Genomic DNA, 22,523 nt, shown 5'->3' with positions numbered 1-22,523 from the left:
TTTCTGGCTATGCCTTCAGAAATTATAAGCAAAACTTGAACTGTTTCTCAAGGTTGGTGTGAGGTAACTACTGACCAATTTCCTATCATTTAAGAAAATTCTAATACCATAAGCAATCAATAAGATGAATAAACAGTCCCTGGTTTCTCATTATCTAAGTTGCTTTGTAACAATATACCCCTGCGTCTTATACTACATTTTGGTATGAGTGTTCCTCGTTTGCATACTGTCTTTTTGGTGTGTGTACAATAAACTTTCACAAATTACTGCTTTGGTGATTCATTGGTTTTACTTCTGTTATTCATGAACTTTTGACCTCAGATGGTGTTGCTAGTAATCCCTGAGCATCATGGGGCTCTCCTCCTGTCCCAAACTAAACCATTCTCTCCATGAGGACACTTGTTCTAAAAATAGAAATGCTGGATATGGTACAGTAATGTCACTGTGGCCACAAAAGTAAGGGAGAATGAGGCTTGGAAGGAAGAAGTTTATTTTGCTCACAGTGTCCAGAGGGGAGTTGTTACCATATGCCACCCAGTGCCATATTTCACCCAGGGAAAAACACCAGAGTTGTCAGGAGGCAGAAGAAATGAGGGAGGGGAAGGTCTACGCCAGATCCTTTATGGGGTTTCAAGGCAAAGGAAGGCAAGGGCAGAGTAAACAGTTTAAGATTGGGTACTTGAATAACTCATGTGAGACTTAGGGCACAGGGGTGATCTCTAGTTGCCTGGAGCCTGGCCCTGGGATGATTAGGGCAGAGGAATATTGTGGAGTAAGATATGTAATATGGATTAAACAGTGTTCCTTGTTGAGTAGGACACAGTCACTGTCAATACAGGCAAGGGAGACATTGGTTATCAATAGTCTGAAACCTGCACAAAACACATAGCTACTATCGAAATTGAGAGGAGTCGTCAGTTAGATCCATTAAACTATAACTTGCTTAATAAATACTGAATTGTAAAATGCCTTCACTGATCAAATTTGCTTCAGTTGTTTCTATAAAAACTTGAATGTCATCCAAGCATCACACGGCCTAAACAATTAAGATGTTTGCCAGAGATTTTTTTCACGAACTTGGAGTCAGCTGGGTCCAGTTCAAGCTTGAGCCAGTCAAGACTGATTGGGACAACAAACTCTTCAACTGGGCACGCACAAGTTATCCAATCAGTTACCATTTGACATCAGAGGGCCAAAGACTCCACCCTTAGAACATGCTAACGTCGTCATTTTCTGAACATGTGTCCCATGGAGAAGCATGTAGCTTTGTTGTGCAAAACCATGATTACTTCACCTTTTTCTTATCTCTAATCACCTTCCCCCATGCTCCCCACACTTCAGGTTTATCCCTTAAGTATTCAGAGCCTCTCACCTTCAGGGAGATGGATTTGCGATTTGTTCTGTCTCCTTGTTTGGCTGCCTCATGAATAAACCCTTTATCTGCTCAGCTTCATTCTCTCAGTTTTCATACTTCAGTACTCAGGCTCAAAATTACCTTTTTACAGCTATTGTAAATGTTTCCTCAGAGCTATTTTCTCCACTCTCTTCAAATAGCTGCAGAATCATTATCAATAACTCTCGGGAATTTTTTTCACTGATAATGTCAACTCCCTGTGCAGATCCCTGGTGCACACCCCTGGTGATCACGTCACAGCAAGGAGATGACCTCATGGTGTCCCAAACATTTATCTCAGGTATCATATGACCCATTTTGGGCTCATGCTCCCAATGTGACGATGATGGTCACTGTTCAGGCAGGAAATAGCATTCAAATGGTAGCACTTCTTTTCTAAGAGGTCTCAGATGTTAAAAGCAATTCTATATATGGTGGTATTGTTACAGACCAGAGTTCTTGGCCTTCCCCAATAAATAGAAATTGACTAGAGTCCAGACAAGAAATTCAGGCAAGGCTTTATTGAGGCCCCTGCTGCAGCAGGGGGCAGTGAGAACAAACAAGTTCCCTTGCTTGCCGGATCCCCAAGGGGGAGCAAGCTTGTTCCTTATATGGGGTGAGGGAAGGGGTGTGTCCAGGGGTCTGGCTGGAGGGGCGGCTTAGGTGTTTTGCCCACACCTTATGTGGTGCTGTATGCAGGGGGGCTTGCACAGTACCCTGCTCTTGCTCCCAACACCCTGTTTTTGCTCCAGGCCCTTCAAAAATGGCAGTTGGGTTTTTTTGGTCTCTTTGTATCTTTTGGTTCCAGAATTTGCCCCAACCGAGCGTGCACGCAGTTATTTTCAGTCCCACACAGTTTCTTCGTATTTTGTTGCTTGAGGAAAGGTGTGTCCAGGTGCAAGAACTTCAGCACTGCAGCAAAGGGTCCCAGGTCCCAGCCCGTCTCAGTATACCAAGTGAGAAATATTACCTGGAAAAAAGTGCTGCTTCCTGGGATGAATACAATCACTGGCAGGAGAAAAGTTTTCTGAGGAAATCTATCTACTGGCTCCAGAGTACCTCAACATCCCTCTCTCTTCTTCCACTCCATGGCCCTGTCTGGAATATTTCCTCTTTTGTCCCTAACAAGAACTGAAAGTAACAACACTGAACCTAAAGCTTCAGTCCAAATGTATTTTTTTTAACGTTAAAAATACATTTATTTATTTGTTTTGGCTGCACCAGGTCTTAGTTGCAGCATGCGGGATCTTTAGTTGTGGCATGCATGTGGGATCTAGTTCCCCGACCAGGGATGGAACACAGGACCCCTGCGTTGGGAGCGTGGAGTCTTACCCACTGGACCACCAGGAAAGTCCCCAGAATGTATTTAAAAGGCAACAAGGTAATGGTTACTAGCTCCCAGGTATGAATGGACGAGAGAAACTTGGTGTGGTGTGTCCTTTTGGTTTTGCAGCTTTCCAGACAATCCGAAATAATATGACTCCAAACACTTATTTAATTAGTGCAGACAGCAATCCACTGAATCTGCGTGCGGGCCCTTGAAGAGGAGCTAAGCCTCGCCCACCCTCGGGAATTAGGTGTACCACTTACAAACTCCTTTTGTGGTACCCAGCCTTTCCCCAGGAGCTCAGGCCCAGGCCCTGAACCTGAACCTGTGCCTAGGCCGATGGTTCACCAAGAACTACATTACCCAGAAGGCTCTGCGCCACACGTCCAATGAAGACCCGGGAGAGGGGCGTTTCCGTGCGTGCGGAAGACGTCGGAGCGGGACTTCCGGCATCTTAGGCGCAACCAGACATTTTGTCGGTTCTTGTGAGGATCTAAGCGCTAGGGGGCTCTTGAATGCTTGGTCTGGACCGAGGGTGGAGGAATCGGGAAGACGCGTGAGTAGGCGTTGTCCCCCCCGCTCGGAGGCGAGACAAAGTTCGGCGGTGGCGACGCCTGCCTTGACCCTGCCGCCGGGGCAGGGCTTGGGACCGCGGTATCCAGGTTCTCAATCCGGATGCCTGCCTCTCCCTGCGCACTCCGCCCACAGACCCCGATGGCGGCGGCCGCGCTGAGGGAACCCCCTCAGGTACACGCTCCTCCTCCGGGCCCTCAGCGCCCTCACCCCACCAGACACTAAAGCCCCGAGTGCGGGGCGCCTGCTCCCGTGCCTGCAGCCCAGGCCCGGTGTCCGGGATTGTGGGGTCCCTGTTTCTGACAGTGTGATTGTGCGTGTGAGAGGGGGTCAGGCAGAGGGATCGACAGGTGCAAAGGCTTGGAAGTCGGACTGAGCCAGAGGCATTGGGGAGATCGGGGATCCGTGTCGTGTCAGCATCGAGCAGGATGTGAGGAGTCACACCTGGGTTGAGGAGTTGTACTTTCATTCTGAGGGCTCTGGGAGCCATAAGAGTTTCGAATAGAAGGAGTACTTGATCTGAGTGGAGATTTTAAAACTATCCCACATTTTGCGCTGGGCGAAACAGATTAGGTTGGGGCAGGGAATGTGAGGATGAATGCGTGGAGATTGGTAAAGACGCCACTGCAGCGGCTTCAAGAAATGTTTTGACGGTGGATGGACTCGAGAGCCAGGAGAGGGGGAAGAAGTGATCAGGTTCTGGATTTATTTTAAAGATACCAACAACAACATTTCCTCCTGCATCAGATGAGGCTGTGATTGATAGTAAGTGAAAAAACAAGTTTTAAATTTTTTCGTTTTTGTTTTCATGGACTTTTTTTTTTTTTTTTTGCGTTGTATGTGGGCCTCTCACTGTTCCGGCCTCTCCCGTTGCGGAGCACAGGCTCCGGACGCGCAGGCTCAGCGGCCATGGCTCAAGGGCCCAGCCGCTCCGCGGCATGTGGGATCTTCCCGGACCGGGGCACGAACCTGTGTCCCCTGCGTCGTCAGGCGGACTCTCAACCACTGCGCCACTAGGGAAGCCCTCATGGACATTTTGAAAACGGAAATCAGGAAGTCAAACTAGGGAGCAGGTTTCAGAGTGGACATGGTTGATTCTGAGATATCCCAGAGTGGAGGTGTCACATGAGCAGCTGGACTGGAAGGTCTGGCGTTCTGCAGAAGGGGCTGGGTTGGAGATGTCCACAGGGTGTAGAGAGTGGTCTGGACTAGGTCAAGGCCTGGAGATCAGATTTAGGGGTAGCAATCCTTTTTTTTATATATAAATTTATTTATTTTTAAAATTTGTGCCTGCGTTGGGTCTTCGTTGCTGCGCATGGTCTTTCTCTGGTTGTGGCGAGTGGGGGCTATTCTTTGTCGCGGTGTGCAGGCTTCTCACTGTGGTGGCTTCCCTTGTTGCGCAGCACAGGCTTTAGGCGCACGGGCTTCCGTAGTTGTGGCTCGTGGGCTCAGTATTTGTGGCTCGTGGGCTCTAGCGTGCGGGCTCAGTAGTTGTGGCACACGGGCTTAGTTGCTCCGCAGCATGTGGGCTCTTCCCAGACCAGGGATTGAACATGTGTCCCCTGCATTGGCAGGATGATTCTTAACCACTGTGCCACCAGGGAGGTCCCATGGGTAGCAATCTTAAGTATGTTATTTCAAATGGTCCTTGGGGTGAGACGGGAGGGCTGTGGATGGAGGTGGGGGGGGAGGGTGGGCATTTCTGAGACTTCCCTCCACAAAGGAGGGGCATTCTGTTTATCCAGTGTCTGCATGAGGAGAATGCTTTGTAGGGCACAAGGAACCTGGCCTGGCAGAAGAAGATGGGGTGTCGTAAAATAGCTGCCTGATGACAGTTACCCTTGCTTTTGAACAACCTGTTGTAAGAGAAACACACACTGAAAATCTCCTCCAGTGTCAGGAGTGATTCCACTTTACTCAGTCTTGCCAAAGCCACAAAATCTCTCAAATGCCGTATGATAGATTGTCCCAGCCTCTGGGTGTGTGTGTGTGTGTGTGTGTGTGTGTGTGTGTGTGTGTGTTTAATTAATTTTTATTGGAGGGTAGTTGCTTTACAATGTTGTGTTAGTTTCTACTGTACAGCAAAGTGAATCAGCTATATGTAGACATATGTCTCCCCTTTTTGGGATTTCCTTCCCATTTAGGTCACTGCAGAGCACTGAGTAGAGTTCCCTGAGCTACACAGCAGGTTCTCATTAGTTATCTCTTTTATACATAGTATCGATAGTGTATATATGTCAATTCCAACCTCCCAATTCATCCCACCACCACCCCCTTTCCCTCCTTGGTGTCCATACGTTTGTTCTCAAAGTCTGTGTCTCTATTTCTGCTTTGCAAATAAGATCATCTATACCATTTTTCTAGATTCCACATATATATGTTAATATACAATATTTGTTTTTCTCTTTCTGACTTACTTCACTCTGTATGACAGTCTCTAGGTCCATCCACATCTCTACAAATAACCCAATTTCGTTCCGTTTTATGGCTGAGTAATGCATTGTATATATGTACCACAGCTTTATCCATTCCTCTGTTTATGAACATTTAGGTTGCTTCCATGTCCTGACTATTGTGAATAGTGCTGCAGTGAACATTGGGGTGCCTCCTTGTGTTTTAGTCTTTGTTATTTATTTATTTATTTGGTTGTTCCGGGTCTTAGTTGTGGCGGGATCTTCGATCTTCATTGCAGCTTGTGAGATATAGTTCCCTGACCAGGGATCGAACCCGGGCCCCCTGCATTGGGAGCACAGAGTCTTAGCCACTGCACTACCAGGGAAGTCCGTCTCCTTGTTCTTGACTAAATGTTCCAAGGAGGACATGCTTCTTGCCTCACAGGAAGTTCCTACCAAAGAATTCCTCTAACAAGTTGTCCCAACACAGGAAATGTTTCTGCCCACACTTCTGTATACTATTTGTAATTTTAATTAGTGTAGGAGAAGCAAAACTCTATCTCTGCCAATCTTAGGTTTTCAGCTGGGTCTCCTTAAGAAAAAAACAGACTAATGAGAAAAACAGTATATTAATATGTGCAGCACACAACACATGGGAGAAACCTAAACCAAAAGTAACTGGAATTGGTGACTTAGAATTCTAGTTTATATTAGTATCTTCGACAAAGAAGAGTAAATTTGTAGACAAATGACAGAATGAAGAAAAGCAGTTTTAGGCTTCCAAGGGCAGCAAACCGAGAAGGTAAATATGGAGGAGGAACCTAATATTGTATGGTTTGATTGCAGATTCCTTTGGTGCCAGTCTCTGGGCTGATAATCTGTCTCCAATAAAAGGAGAATTTATATCTTGCCTTTAGGTAGAAAAGGGGGAGCTTTTTCTGTGTTTGCTCTTTCTCACTGCCTTCAGCTCAAAATAATTTTTATGTCAAAGAGGCATATTTTGGGGTGATATTATTCTGATCTTCTTCATGAGCTACAAAACAGCCAGGAAAGATAGTTTGTGTTATTGAAATTCCTATATTATTCTCCCTTTGTATACTCTATCCAATTGATTTTATGAGAGAATTAAGCATTAGTTTCCCAAGGAATCCATTGTAGGTAGTGAACTGATTATTCTTATATGCATTTAGACTGGTCCTAGGCATGTACTTTCCTTCGGGTATTTAAGACAGTATCCACTGAAACCATTTTCTGTGGGCACAAATTCTCTCATGGAACCCCATTTGAGAAAGGCTGCTAAAGATTATGGTCTCACCAATTCTATTGTGTATGGGTGGGTTTTCTTACACCAATAAGCAATTTTCCCACGTCAGCTGAGTGTCCTATAATTCAAGTCAATTCTGACACTGTTTACACAGAGATAGCATCAGATCCCACAGGTTAAGGTCTCAGTCCCATAAGACTCACCCCACCCCACACACACCCTTTCAGACACCAGTCGTTAAGTCCATGTTTTCACCTGGGTTTCTGAACTGATTGGAGGTTCCAACAGCTTCCTTTTCAGGTTCAATCAATTTTCTTATAGTGGCTCACAGAACTCAGAGAAACATTTTACTAACTAGATTACCAGTTTATTATAAAAAGATATAACCCAAGAACAGCCACATGGAAGAGATGCATACAGGGAAAGGTATGGGGAAAGGGTGTAGAGTTCCCATGCACATTGCTCTTCCTGCATCTCCATGTGTTCGTCAACTTGGAAGCTCTCTGAACCCTATTCTTTTGGGGTTTTATGGAGGCTTCATTTCACAGGCATGATTGATTACATCCTTGACCATTGGCGATCGAACTCAGTCTCCGACCGCTGTACCCCCTCAGAGGTCAGGGGGTAGGACTGAAAATTCCAACCCTCTAATCATGTGGTTGGTTCTCCTGGAAACCAGCCCCACCATCCTTTTGTGCTTTCCCAAAGTAACCTCATAAGGGCATTTTTATTGCTCTTCTCACTTAGGAAATACCTAAGGTTTTAGGAGTTCTGTGCCCAAAACCTGGACAAAGACCAAATACGGGAACTTCCCTAGTGGCACAGTGGTTAAGAATCCGTCTGCCAGTGCAGGGGACACGGGTTCGAGCCCTGGTCCGGGAAGATCCCACATGCTGCTGAACAACCAAGCCCGTGCGCTACAACTACTGAGCCTGTGCTCTAGAGCCCGTGAGCCACAACTACTGAAGCCCGTGCTCCACAACAAGAGAAGCCACTACATTGAGAAGTCCGTGCACCACAACAAAGAGTAACCCCCACTTGCTGCAACTAGAGAAAGCCCACGCGCAATAACAAAGTCCCAACGTAGCCAAATAAATTTATTTTAAAAATTAAAAGACCAAATACGTATTTATTGTTATAAATCATATTATTACACTGCTCTAGTAAACAAATATACATATATTCATAGAGAATTCATAAAACTTGAGATCTGTGTTGTGGCTTCATTTTCCCTTTGTGAATGTAATTTTTCAAATGTTCAACAGTGTAAAATCAAGATGAATGTGTATCTTCTGAATGTTATAGTATTATTATTATTTTTTTAAAATATTGACATGTCGTGAATTTTTAAATTTATTTATGGCTGTGTTGGGTCTTCGCTTCTGTGCGAGGGCTTTCTCTAGTTGTGGCAATCAGGGGTCACTCTTCATCGCGGTGCGCAGGCCTCTCACTATCGCGGCCTCTCTTGTTGCGGAGCCCAGGCTCCAGACGCTTAGGCTCAGTAATTGTGGCTCACGGGCCCAGTTGCTCCGTGGCATGTGGGATCTTCCCAGACCAGGGTTCGAACCCGTGTCCCCTGCATTGGCAGGCAGATTCTCAACCACTGTGCCACCAGGGAAGCCCTGAATGTTATATTTTTAATATCATTTATATGCTTATTCTTTGTCTGATTTATCCCTTTCTAAGAAGATAAGAGCGAGTAAGTTATACATTTGTACCCACAATTCTTTTTCAGTTTTATTGCTTTAAATATCTCATATATTTAAATTATAGGGAGAGATTGTCAGACTGTATTAAATGCATGGGCAAACTCCATGCAACGTATAACAAATGATCCTTAATTACAAACATAAGTATATGCTAAAAGGAATGGAATGAAATAAGACATGAATATTAACCATAAGAAGGTTGGAGAAGTGGACTTCCCTGGTGGTGCAGTGGTTAAGAATCTGCCTGTCAATGCAGGGGACACGAGTTTGAGCCTTGGTCCGGGAAGATCCCATATGCCACGGAGCAGCTACGACCATGCGCCACAAGTACTGAGCCTGAGCTGTAGAGCCTGTGAACCACAACTACTGAAGCCCGCGCACCTAGAGCCTGTGCTCCGCAATGAAAGGCCACCGCAATGGGAAGCCTGCACACCGCAACGAAGAGTAGCCCCTGCTCACTGCAACTAGAGAAAGCCCGCATGCAGCAACAAAGACCCAACGCAGCTAAAAATAAATAAATAAATAAATTTATTTTAAAAAGAGGGTTGGAGAGGTTATGGTAATATAAGAAAATGTCAACTTTAGGAAAAATAACATTACCAAAGATAACATAGGGACATCTTATTAAACAAGTAATTTAAATCAAGAAGATTTTAAAATGCTAAATGGGGAATTACCTGGTGGTCCAGTGGTTAGGACTCTGTGCTTCTACTGCAGGCGGCACAGGTTCTATCCCTGGTCAGGGAAGAAAGATCCCACTAGCCATGTGGTGCTGCCACAAATGAATGAATGAATGAATGAATGAATATGCTAAATGTATTTGTACCTGAGAACAGGCTTTCAAAACTCTTTCAATAATTAATAGAATAGGCAGGAAAACCGTAAGGATATACAAGACATGACCAATATCATCAGCTAACTTGATTCAGTAGATATGTATAAAACATTACTCCAGTCTATAGCAGAATACACATTCTTTTCAGGTACACATGGTACATTCCTCCAAGATAAACCAAATGCTAGGGACATAAAATAATTTTCAGTAAGCTTTAAAATTGAAGCAGTATAGAATATATTCTCTAAATAAAGCAAAACTAAATTAGAAATTTTAAAATATCCTAGAAAATCCACAGACATTTAAATTTTAAAGAACTGTTAAGTATCAAAGAGTAAAAGAAATAAGGAAACCAATAGAAGATAAATTAGGAGCATATTTTTGTGAAACAGGCAAGAATAATTTTTTTTTTAACTTTTTTTTGGCCGTGCCATGCAGCATGTGAGATTGAACCTGTGTTCCCTGTATTGGAAGCACGGAGTCTTAACCACTGGACTGCCAGGGAAGTCACAAGAACAATTTAAATGTATCAGTAACAAGCAAAATATATTGTGTCGAAAATTAATGAATGTATTTCTTTTAGAATTGCAGCCTTCTATTCTGTAAAGCCCGTGACAGCCAAAATTTAAAGAGTGAAAGACTGGGGCTTCCCTGGTGACGCAGTGGTTGAGAGTCCGCCTGCAGATGCAGGGGACACGGGTTCGTTCCCCGGTCCGGGAAGACCCCACATACCACGGAGCGGCTGGTCCCGTGAGCCATGGCCGCTGAGCCTGGGCGTCCGGAGCCTGTGCTGCGCAACGGGAGACGCCACAACAGTGAGAGGCCCGCGTACTGCAAAAAAAATAAATAAATAAACAAAGAGTGAAAGACTATCTTGAATGTCTAAAACTGCCAAGGGATGAACACACAGGGCATAGGAGGAAATCGCATTAGTTAGAACAACAAATACAACTCCAACCTAAATGACCAAAATAGGAGCAATCAATGGAAGAAGGAATCAAGGTGATTATCAGGCAGATGACAAGATTTACAAACACATTGATATTTTAGAACTGCATACCAAATACAACTGTCTTTACAGAACACATAATAGAATGTAAAGATGGGCTTCCCTTGTGGCGCAGTGGTTAAGAATCCACCTGCCACATGCCGCAGAGCAGGTAAGCCTGTGCGCCACAACTACTGAGCCTGTGCTCTAGAACACGTGAGCCACAATTACTGAGCCCACGTACTGCAACTACTGAAGCCCGCGTGCCTAGAGCCCGTGCTCCACAACAAGAGAAGCCACTGCAGTGAGACGCCTGTGCATCGCAACAAAGAGTAGCCCCCCTCGCCACAACTAGAGAAAGCCTGCGCGTGGCAATGAAGACCAAACACAGCCAAAAATAAATAAATAAAATTAATTAATTAAAAAAAATAGAATGTAAAGAAAATTGTAAGACATCTGAAAATTTTAGTAGAACTATCCTCATGAAAATAGATATAAATATCATTAAGATAGTATTAGCAAATAAAATTCAGCAGTGTGTAAAAAGAATTATATATCATGACCAAGAGAGATTTCTTTCAGTGGTGCCAGGTTTGTTTAATATTAGAAGAGCAAAGAATGTTATCCAACATATTAACAGGCTAAAGAAAAAAAAAGAAGAAAAATCATATCATATCAATTGATGCAGAGGACTCACTAGCATAACAATGTAGCAAAGTGCTGTGTACAGTTCTCTTTCTCTTTATATATATGTATAAATACACGTGTGTGTGGTAGACAGGGATATAGATGTAAATGAACTGTGTTCTATATGTTAACAATACACAGAAAGCAAAAATTGAATGATTAAAATTTACAAATCTATAGTATAAAAAATACTTAGGAATGAATATAATGAAACATGTACATGTTCTTTCATTATATTCATTCCTAAGTATTTTATTGAAAACTACAAAGTTATTTTCTCAGTATTACTGAAAACTTCAAAGTTTAGTTGAAATCTACAAAAACACTTCTGCTGAGGGAAGTTAAAGATGATCTAGACAAATGGAGCAATCTTTTCCATAGAATTCAGTGACTGCACTTTTTCCCTTTTCCCAGGGTTTAGTGCTCACTTTGGACCCCAGTATCAAGTGGTGGAATCCTGTTGGAGACTGGATCTGGTAAGCTTGAGTCATGGGAATTCAGGCTGAGCTTCCACTTACTACACAGATCCAACTGGAGCCAGTTTACCTGAGGATAGTTGGGGGAGGGGGGGTCTGGTGGGGGTGAGGTTCTGGTTCCTGGAGGAATTGAGCACCTGAAACCCTCTGAATCAAGTCAAGAGAATGTGGATGGTCAGGAGTCATTTTCTGTCCTCCATTGGGAAGGGTTTGAAGCACTGTTGGAAGAATGACCAGAGGATGTCATGTAATTCCCCAGGTAATAATCCCAAAAACCATGTGCTGTGAATACTGTTATTTCCCCGTTTCAGAAATGAGGGGACTGAAGCTTGGAGGAGTGAGGCTTTCTGCATAAGGTACTATAATCAGTAATGGGGTTACCAGCTGCAAACCCAGGTAAGCCTCCCCCTAGAGCTCAGCCTGTGAAGTCAGACACTGGACACCATGTGCTAGATTGCATTGAATTTGAAGCCAAACACAACATGATTGGTTCTAATGCAAGTTCAAAGATTGTGAATTTGAAAGTAAGATATAGAAGAATTATGCTACAACACTATGCTGTACTTACTCCTGAGGGAAAAATTTTTTTAGATTATTTATTTATTTATTTATTTTGGCTGCATCGGGTCTTAGTTGTGGTATGTGGGATCTTTCATTGCAGCGTGTGGGTTTCTCTCTAGTTGTGGCACGCAGGCTCTGTAGCTGTGGCACGTAGGTTACAGAGCATGTGGGCTCTGTAGTTTGTGGCATGCAGACTCTCTAGTTGAGGCACACGAGCGCAGTAGTTGTGGCGCATGGACTTAGCTGCCCCACAGCATGTGGGATCTTAGTTCCCTGACCAGGAATCGAAGCCTCATCCCCTGCACTGTAAGGCGGATTCTTTACCACTGTACCGCCAGGAAAGTCCCAGGAAAATATTTCTTAAACTGTAAATCTTGAATCATCTTGTCTAGAACATATCCCTAGTGCAACTGGCTACCTGAAATTGATAACGTCATTCTGTATGTGTGATTATTTTTTTCTTGAAATAATTTTAAATGGCACAGATTGTACACTGCTATCCTGTAAAATTTTAAATCATTCCTGTTAAGGTTACTCGTAGGTTCAGGGTATGTGTATGTGAATTTTTTCTTTTTCTTTTCTTTTTTTTTTCGCGGTACGTGGGCCTCTCACTGTTGTTGCCTCTCCTGTTGCGGAGCACAGGCTCCGGACGCGCAGGCTCAGCGGCCGTGGCTCACAGGCCCAGCTGCTCCGCGGCATGTGGGATCTTCCCGGACCGGGGCACGAACCCGTGTCCCCTGCATCGGCAGGCGGACTCTCAACCACTGCGCCACCAGGGAAGCCCTGTGTATGTGAATTTTGACAGATGCTGCAAGTAGGCAGCCTTGACTCACCTCCTACGACATGGATACCTGAGAGCCCAGGTTTGTGATGATAAGGACCATGTATTCAGCACTAATCATGCACCTTGCACTGGTTTAATCACTTGATACTTAACCTCACCAAGGTATGGGCACTATTTTTTTCTGCTGTTTTAGTGAATGGACGTTTATGTTTGAGGAATATTTAAACAATTTCACAGAGGTCTGCTAGGGAGGTTTTATCTTCATTTTACATTTCACAACATGGAGGTGAAACTGCTGGCCTTGGGTCCCAAATTCGGAAGGATGAGGCTGGGATTTGCAGGCTGTGAACCTCCAAAACAGCTAGCGTTGTATCACGCTCAGGATATGAAGCGCGCACTGGAGATTTTATATGAAGCCGACCCCCACCGGAGGAAAACTGCTGACCGCAAGCACGTAGTCCCCAGACGGGTTGAAACCAGAAGATTGCTGATGCTCGAAACTTCACCTTGATGCCAACCAATCTGAGAATTGAACACAAGTGGATCATGCACCCTGCAGCCCCTCCCTCACATGGCCTTTAAAACCTCTGTCTCCTAACCAGCAACTTGGAGATGGTCTTAGGACATTAGTCCACCAGCTTCCCAGATTGCTGGCCTCCTGAATAAAGCAACTTTTCCTTTTCCACCAACACTTGTTTGTTGAGTATTGGCTTTTCGAGTGGCGAGCAGCTGAACTTGGGTTTGGTACCAACCTCATCCAGTTACAGAGACTCTGAGGTATGAAATGCAGCCTGAGGCTTGGGAGCAACTGGCAGGCTAAGACAGTAGGCACTCAATTCCTTTGCCTTCCACCTTCTGACCACAGGCTGCCCCTCAACACCTGGTGTCAAGGTGGAGACTGCAGTACCCAGAATTCTCAGTGCCACAGGGTGTCAGCTCTCTGCCAATCATGGCCCAGGAGAGGGGCCTTTTTCTGTGAGCACTTCACTTTGGGGCAGGGCTTCCGGTACCCCATCTCGTTTCTGGGGTTGTAGAATCCTGGAGACGGGAATAGCACCTCCATCCCCTGGTGTGATATGGGCTGTTCCCATCCCTTTTGCCCACAGGCTCCAATGACAGTGGCCAAGCTGATAGCTGAGCCCTCACCTTCCCAATATGTGGGATTACGTGTCTTTGCTCTCCCCTGTCCCAGCAGTTGTGTCTGCAGGCTCTGAGGAGGCAGTCTCCGTCTAAGCCATCGTTACATGGAGAAGTTTCTGTAGAACCCAGAGAGATGAGGGATGGAAGGCGTCCCAGGCATGTTCAGATGCTTGGAGTTGAAGCTGAGCTGTGAGTGTCCAACAAACAATTAGTCTCTTTCCTTTCTGGGGGAGACAACATGGGGACAGGTTTCAGGCCTGAAATGGCCAGCTGACCGTCTTGCCCTCTATTCTGAGGATGATGGGAGCCATGGGGAAAGTGGAGCAGAGTCTCAGCAGTCTTCCTCTGGCAGCAGAGAGAACAGACAGTGAAGGGCTAGAGTGATGGTGGAGACGGAGTGATGGTAGGTGTGGAAATTATTCACATTTATTCAGAGCTTGCTAATAGCAAGGGGGTTGGGCATCATCACTTGCCTTTGGCTGAGGCTCGAGGGCAGGGGAGAGGGAAAGCTGACTGGCCCCTAAGTTGGAAATGGGTGTAAAGGGAAGAGGGCAGTTTTGGGGTTTTTTAAAATAAATTTATATATATATTTATTTTTTGGGTCCTTTGGGTCTTTGTTGCTATGCACGGGCTTTCTCTAGTTGAGGCGAGTGGGGGCCGCTCTTCGTTGCAGTGCGCGGGCTTCTCATGGTGGTGGCTTCTCTTGTTGCGGGGCATGGGCTCTAGGGGCATGGGCTTCAGTAGTTGTGGCATGCAGGCTCTAGAGCACAAGCTCAGTAGTTGTGGCGCACGGGCTTAGTTGTTCCGCGGCATGTGGGATCTTCCCGGACCAGGGCTTGAACCTGTGTCCCCTCCATTGGCAGGAGGATTCTTAACCACTGTGCCACCATGGAAGTCCCAGGAAGGCAGTTTTTATGAGATTTCTGACCGTTTCGGTTCAGTTGCTGCAGAGGTTATAGGTGAGAATTTTATTTTTATATATGGTCACACCACAGGGAAATCAGGGAGGAGACTACTGCAGCAGTCTAAATGAGCATTGATGGGCTGCACCAGAGTGATTGCTGTGAAGGTGGCACAGAGGTTGTGTTCTCATGCTGATACTTTACTAAGGCTGATTTTATTTTCTGAAGTGGATTGTGAGAGAAGGAAGTAAAGGAGAGATGACCCAAAGCTTTGGGTTTAGCTGCTGGAAGGATGAAAATGCCAGCCACTGAAATGGGGAGGTCTGTTGTAAAGTTAATTTTCAGATAATTAGGTGTAGGAAAGTTGTGACTGGTGTGGGGACAACATGTATGTGATAAGCAGCTTAATGACCTCCCAAAGATGTCCATTATCTAATCCCTAGAAGCTTCGGACGTGTTATCTCACATGGCAACAGGGACTTTTTTTTTTAATGTTTATTTATTTATTTGGTTGTGCTGGGTCTTAGTTGCAGCAGGCAGGCTCCTTAGTTGAGGCTCACTGCTCCTTAGTTGTCCAAACTCTTGGTTGCCGAACGCATGTGGGATCTAGTTCCCTGACAAGGGAACGAACCCAGGCCCCCTGAATTGGGAGCGCGAAGTCTTAACCGCTGTGCCACCAGGGAAGTCCCGCAACAGGGACTTTATATATGTGATTAAGCTAATGATCTTGAGATGGACATATTATCCTGGGTTATCCCGTGGACCCAGTGTAATCACAGGAGGATCAGAATCAAAGAAGGAGATTTGAGGAATGAAACAGATGTCAGAATGATAGTTGCTGACTTTGCCGATGGAGGAAGGGGCAAGGACTCAAGGATGCAGGTGGTTTTTTAGAAGCTAGAAAAGCTAAGGAAACAGATTCTTCTGTGGAGCTGCCAGAAGGAATATAATGCTGCTGACATCATTTTTTTTTTTTTTTTGGTCTTAGTTTCGGCAGGCAGGCTCCTTAGTTGTGGCATGCAAACTCTTAGTTGTGGCATGCATGTGAAATCTAGTTCCCTGACCAGGGGTCGAACCCAGGCTCGCTGCATTGGAAGGTGGATTCTTAACCACTGTGCCACCAGGGAAGTCCCAATCCTGCTGACATTTTGATCTTTAGCCTAGTGAAGCCCATTTTGGACTTACAACCTCCAGATGTAAGATGATAAATTTGAGTTGATTTAAGCCACCGAGCTACTAGTGATTTGTTACAGCAGTAATAGGAAACTTAATACAGTGTACAACTGAGAAATGGAAGAGGGCTCAGAGTAACTGAGGTGTGCATGTGGTTCTGGGTGCCCGTGATTTGAAGAAAGGAAAAGGGCCAGATTGGGAGGGTTTTAAAGCAGGAATGGGGGCTTTGGCAGTGGGGGCCACTGGAGGTTTGGGACAAGATAGCATCCTGATTGTATTGCCAAGTGTTCTCTCCATGCTGTGTACAGAGTGACATCTGGGGAGTCCAGGGTAATGTCTGTGGTGTGGGCCAGAAAGTTGGTTTTAGGTAGCTGAAGATGTGAGGCAGGCATGGTCCAAAGAGTGATGTGCAGGAGAGGAGGGAGTGTAAACTGATTGGCCTAGGACCCTGTTTTGAGGGGCTTAAGTGAAAAGAGTGAGTGCAGGTTTAGGAAGTATGTCCAGGGAGTATGCTGTGGGGTTCCCCAGGGGAACTGGGCCAGGCTCAGAGCTTAAATGGCATCTATCTCCCAACCTGCTTGTTGTTGCTGTGGGCTGACACAGTGATCACTGGGGGTAGTCAGGAGAGAGAAAGGACCGATGGTATCAATGCCTGGTACTTCGTTTGACTTGGGGACCTCGGGACATGGGTGAGCAAGACATTGTTGTGCGTAGGTAGAGTGGGGATACTCACTTGAGACACTTTTCATGGACCTTGCTGTCCCCATCTTTGCAGGGCTGTGCCATCTCTGAGGACGTGTTTGTGTACTTCTCCCGGGAAGAATGGGTGCTCCTTGATGAGGATCAGAGACTCCTGTACCGGGATGTGATGTTGGAGAACTTTGCACTTTTAGCCTCCCTGGGTAAGACCCTCACACCAACTCCATCTCCTTTCTCCTTTCCCACAGGGACCACTCTGTCCTTCCCACACAGCTTTCTTGCCATGTTTCCTGGAGTAGGTGTCATGGTTGCCAGGGCTATGCTCGATGGTGTGTCCTCACTTCTTACTGAGCAGCCCCGAAGCCACGCAGCAAAAGGTTTGGGGGTCACAAGATATAGTTTTCCCAATGGAACCCATAGTCTTGGTCACTTTCTGGGCTGGTGAATCTGTCTAGAATTATGACACCCCTGTGCCCAAGGTTCTGCCCCTTTCCTCCAGGTGACATTTTCTGGGGCTCCATTATACCAGGAGTTACAGGCACTCACATAGTCACTACTTATGTAGACTCTTGGATGCTTCCTTCATGGTTCTTTTTGTAATAATTATAATTATTATTATTATTTTGGCTGAGTAGTGTGGCATGCAGGATCTTAGTTCCCTGACTAGGGATTGAACCCACACCCCGTGCAGTGGAAGCACAGGGTCTTAACCACTGGACTGCCAGGGAAGTCCCAGTAATAATTATTATTCTTTAACTTATGGTCTGTCATAGGGTGGGTTTCTCTGAGCCAGTACTCACCAGTGCTGGGTTTCGCTTAGGAATTACATCCTCCAGATCATATTTAGTCACGCAGCTGGAGCAAGGGGAGGAGCCCTGGATGCCTGCCCAGGTGGATATGACTCCAGCCACAGAGAAAGAGGTTCAGAAGGGACCTGGACCTGGTGAGTGGACACCAAGGAAGGGCATGATGTCAAGGTTGGGTTCAAATCCAGAGATATTGACTGTTTCCACCTGTGTTTGATTTCAAGGCCTGTGGACACACAGTGTTTCTACATGTCCTTCCCCATTCTGGACACTGTGACTTATTTCTAGTCTGACTTCTAGCCCCTGGCATCCACCTTGCATCCATACCTCCTTACTGCTCACTCCGCATTCGTCTGCAACATTGGCCTGCACTTAATGTGTCACGAGATGTGCACATATCCTTCAGTAATCTTTGAACACCAGCTGCTTACTTGTGATTGGAGTTTCCTGGGCCTGGACATGCCCTTCTGCCTAGCACTCGCCTGTCCCAACAGCCAACGTCCTACTGGAAACTGTTTGCTCTATTCTGTCCTCATTCTGCCCTCATGTCCTTGCCTTCAGGAGGCCTCCCCCATTCTGTGACCTTCAGAGGCCCTGCACTGCATAGCAATCCCTTCCTCAACCTATCCCTGCCTCTCTGTCCTGTAAACGGTCCCATGGACTTATCCTCGGTGTGTCAGATACATTTATGATGGGGTTGTCCCCTCCTTCAAAGTCAACATGCATCTCATTGGGCACTTCTCTGCTTTCAGGTTGTTGGTGTGGAGTGGAGGCTGAGGCTGTTTCCTCTGAGCAGAGTGTTTATTTAGAAGGAGTGTCACAGTTCAGGACTCCTGTGGCAGGTCTGAAAACCCACCCATGTGACATGTCTGGCCCAATATTGAAAGACTTCTTACATCTGACTGAATACCCATGGGGGAAAGCCAGGCAGGAACCACACATATGTGAGGCACATGGGAAGCAGTTCTGGTTCAGTGCAGACCTTCACCAGCACCACAAGCAACACAGTGGAGAGAAATTCTTCAGGAGGGATGAGGGCAGGGACACTGTGAAAAGCTGCAGAATCTGTGTGCCAGAGAAGACCTACATACATGGTGAGGGCAGAGTGGACTTACCAGCCACCTCTGGCCTTCAGCACCAGGTTTCTCATGACAGAATGAAGCCCCATAAGAGCACTGAGCTTGGGGGAGCCCTTAGCACTGGACAGAAGCTTCATAAATGTAGTGAATGTGGGAAAGTGTTCACTCGGAAAGACACACTTGCAAGGCACCAGAGAATCCACACTGGAGAAAGGCCTTATGAGTGCAGCCAATGTGGGAAATTCTTTAGCCAAAGCTGTGACCTTTTTAAACATCAGACAGTCCACACTGGAGAAAGGCCTTTTGAGTGCAGTGAGTGTGGGAAGTTCTTTAGACAAGTCTCTGGTCTTGTTGAACACAGGCGAGTTCACACAGGTGAAAGGCTCTATCAGTGCAGTAACTGTGGAAAATTCTTTAGCAGCAAGTCTAACCTCATTCGACACCAGGAGGTTCACACAGGAGCAAAGCCTTATGTGTGCAGTGAGTGTGGGAAAGAATTCAACCGCAGACACACACTGGTTCTGCACCAGAGGACTCACACTGGAGAAAGGCCTTATGAGTGCAGGGAGTGCGGGAAGTCCTTCAGTCAAAGCTCCCACCTTAACGTACACTGGCGAATTCATAGCAGTGATTATGAATGCAGCAGATGTGGGAAAGCCTTTAGCTGCATCTCCAAACTCGTTCAGCACCAAAAAGTTCACTCTGGAGAAAAGCCTTACGAGTGCAGCAGATGTGGGAAAGCCTTCACCCAAAGGCCAAACCTTATTCGGCACTGGAAGGTTCACACTGGAGAAAGGTCCTCTGAGTGCAGGGAGTGTGGGAAGGACTTCAACCACAGACACACACTTGTTCTCCACCAGAGGACTCACACTGGAGAAAGGCCGTGAGAGTACAGTGAGTGCAGGAAGCCTTTTAGCCAGCACTCCCAACTTGCTGTACACTTGAGAGTATCTAGCAGTGCTTGTGAGTGCAGCAGACGTGGGAAAGCCTTCACCCAAAGGCCAAACCTTATTCGGCACAGGAAGTCCATGCTGGACAAAGGCTTTAGAGTACAGGGAATGTGCTGTCTCCTTGTTCAACCTAACAACTGTCCCCAGAGTGAAGCCCTGAATGTGGGTTTTGTGAGAGAGCCGTCAGTCAGAAGTGAAACCTCATACATACAAACATCCACAACAGGAAGATTCCTGATGAGTGCCACACACGTGAGGTGCTTTTAGAAGCTGTGGCGCACATTCTAAACTGCTTAGTGCCTTTCCCAGTTGGTAGAAGGCATCCTGCTGTTCCCATCTGTCAAAGTCCCACAGGGTGTGTCAGTTACAAGCTTAGTCAGGCAGACCTCTGCCATCTCTCCAGTCCCTGGAAGGAGTCATGACTGGCCTCAGTGGCCTACAGGGGGCGTCATTTTCACCCTTTGACTGGCTTAGGTGTGGAAAGAATCAGCTCATAAGATGGGCTCTCCAGGGAGCTTGCAGAGATATACCTTCGTGTATTTCTTGGTCTCATTGTGGATGTATACAGTCTCCAAGTCCCACAACCCTGGAACTCTGTGTCCCACATTTGCTCGTGTTTGTACAATAATAAAGTCCTTACTCTGAGCTGCCTTTAATCTTGAGGGCTCTGTTCATTGTGTGGAGTGTGTTGAGGACACAACTGTGTTCTACCAGCATGAAATGATAAACAGATTTTGTGGGAATCCTTGGTTTTCTGTGCTTCAGAGAGGACAGCATGATGGCAAAGAATAGCTGTCCACTATTGGCCCAATTTGCATTGCTACCCAAGACCTTCTAGGAATGACTTCAGGGCTCTGTGAGACATACCATGTGGCCTGGAGGCTAGTTTTATTTGTGGGTCCATAAGTAAGTATGAAGAAGAGCAGTTGGTCCCTTGTTCCTATAGAATGTTTCCTATTCCCAAGCATTATTAAGAGGCAGCTGGCCTCTGGTACCTGCCAAGGAGCCTGAGTTCAGAATTCGGTAGGCAGGTGTCACTGGCTGGAAGACCTACAAGAGCCAGGTGGAAACCATATGGTTCAGAAACATTGGGTGTGAATAATAAGTAGTTGGAGAGATTACAACACCCTAGAGAGATATACCTGCTAAAGGTACCTGCTAAGATATTCTCCTGCTATGGCTGTGTAGGATGAGAAGGTACAGAAATTGTCAGGACCTTCAGAGCTATTATCTATCCTATGGTCAATATCACTTGCAGGACAATCTATAAACATTTTGTGGATTCCCTTAGATTCAGTGAATCAAGTCAAGGCTATTGCTGTGCAGGCAGGAAAATAGTTGAGAGAATGGAGATCTAGGATTCCAGAGATGTGGGTTTTGTGACTTATCCAGTGTTTTTGGTGACTCCCATTGAAAGAGGTTTATTATAGGGCTGCCTGTAGGATTTAGCTTGTCCTTTCTATTTTCTTAAGGTGGACTGTGTCATTTATTTGAGAACCCCCTTCTAATGTAGTCATTTATTCCATAAGTTTCCCTGTAAGTAGTACTATATCAGCAGCATCCCATAAATTTTGATATATTGTGCACTTGTTTCATGTAAGGTAGAATTTGTTTAAAACTGGACTGGAAAAGTTCTAACTTTATCTCTAGGGACTTCTGAATATCTGGCTTTGACCCTTTGCTAAGATAAGGACAGCAGGATTTATTTTGTGTTGTTTAATATCCAAAGATCCTGTGACAACTCTAGGGTCACTTTGATTGCTAATGGTAATGTTTATGCAGTCTGGCTCGACTGTTACCAGAAGGGCATAAAAATCCCTGCTGGTATCTTCTGACTTGAGCTCTCCTCAAGCCACAGTTCACCACTCAGATGTCTGTGGCTTAATTTGGAAGTGACTCACAGCACTGTGTGAATAAGAGTCTGGGAAACTGCCTGGAGGTCTCTGACCCCCAATATAGTCTTGCATTTTCTTTGTCTTTCTATGTCACATGCTTTGCTTTATTTTTTTTGTCCGTGCTGTGCAACATGTGGGATATTAGTTACCGAACCAGGGATTGAACTGTGCCCCCTGCAGTGGAAGCCGGGGGTCACCAAGGAAGTCCCTCCCATGCTTTGCTTTTAAGAAAACCTCATAGGAGTCCGCTCTGTGGAGTCTTGAAAATATCTTCAATTATAATACTTGTGGGGACTTCCCTGGTGGCGCAATGGTTAAGAACCTGCCTGCCAATGCAGGGTACACAGGTTCGATCCCTGGTCCAGGAAGATCTCACATGTCGTGGAGCAACTGAGCCTATGCGCCACAACTACTGAGCCTGCGCTCTAGAGCCTGGGAGCCACAACTACTGAAGCCTATGCGCCTGAACCCGTGTCCCGCAACAGAAGTCACCACAATGAGAAGCCCGCGCACCGCTCGCTGCAACTAGAGAAAGCCTGCACGCAGCAATGAAGACCCAATGCAGCCAAAAATAAATAAATAAATTAATTAATTAAAAAAATACTTGTGAAAGGTTTGCACTTGGTGATAAGAATACAATATTTGATACGACCCCTTATTTTAATTCAAATAATGACTAAGTGGTTGTTGTGCAGAAAGAAAGACAGAGGGTGGTGAGGAAGGATTTTTGTTAACAGGCTGGTTTCCAGGGCATCCCTGGGTTGAGTTTGCACAAGAGCTGCACTCAAGACTAGGAGGAGAAACATATGTGAGATGTGGAGTCTGTAGGTCCTGCTAAATGGATTGCAAATGAAATACACTGAGGGGGACTTCCCTGGCAGTCCAGTGG

The 22,523-nt window shown here is 45.7% G+C and overlaps 1 protein-coding gene across 1 annotated transcript; it reads left to right on the top strand.

Annotated features, from left to right (window-relative positions):
• The first annotated feature begins 3,164 nt into the window (after positions 1 to 3,164).
• ZNF671 (zinc finger protein 671) lies at positions 3,165 to 20,384 on the top strand. The gene is made up of 4 exons (XM_030848259.2): positions 3,165 to 3,467; positions 16,981 to 17,107; positions 17,725 to 17,847; positions 18,463 to 20,384. The coding sequence occupies exons 1-4, from the start codon at positions 3,396 to 3,398 to the stop codon at positions 19,674 to 19,676; spliced, it is 1,536 nt and encodes a 511-aa protein (XP_030704119.1). The 5' UTR covers positions 3,165 to 3,395; the 3' UTR covers positions 19,677 to 20,384.
• Positions 20,385 to 22,523: the final 2,139 nt, after the last annotated feature.

The sequence above is a fragment of the Globicephala melas genome, chromosome 19, assembly GCF_963455315.2.
Source record: "Globicephala melas chromosome 19, mGloMel1.2, whole genome shotgun sequence".
Classification (NCBI taxonomy): domain Eukaryota; kingdom Metazoa; phylum Chordata; class Mammalia; order Artiodactyla; family Delphinidae; genus Globicephala; species Globicephala melas.
The sequence above is the reverse complement of the archived record's forward strand: the minus strand, read 5'-3'. Positions and strand labels throughout refer to the sequence as shown.

Coding starts and splice junctions, on each gene's coding strand:
- ZNF671 (XM_030848259.2), top strand. CDS start 3,396: ATGCCTGCCTCTCCCTGCGCACTCCGCCCACAGACCCCGATGGCGGCG. Junction 3,468..16,980: donor CGCTGAGGGAACCCCCTCAG/GTACACGCTCCT, acceptor CCATCTTTGCAG/GGCTGTGCCATCTCTGAGGA. Junction 17,848..18,462: donor TCAGAAGGGACCTGGACCTG/GTGAGTGGACAC, acceptor CTCTGCTTTCAG/GTTGTTGGTGTGGAGTGGAG.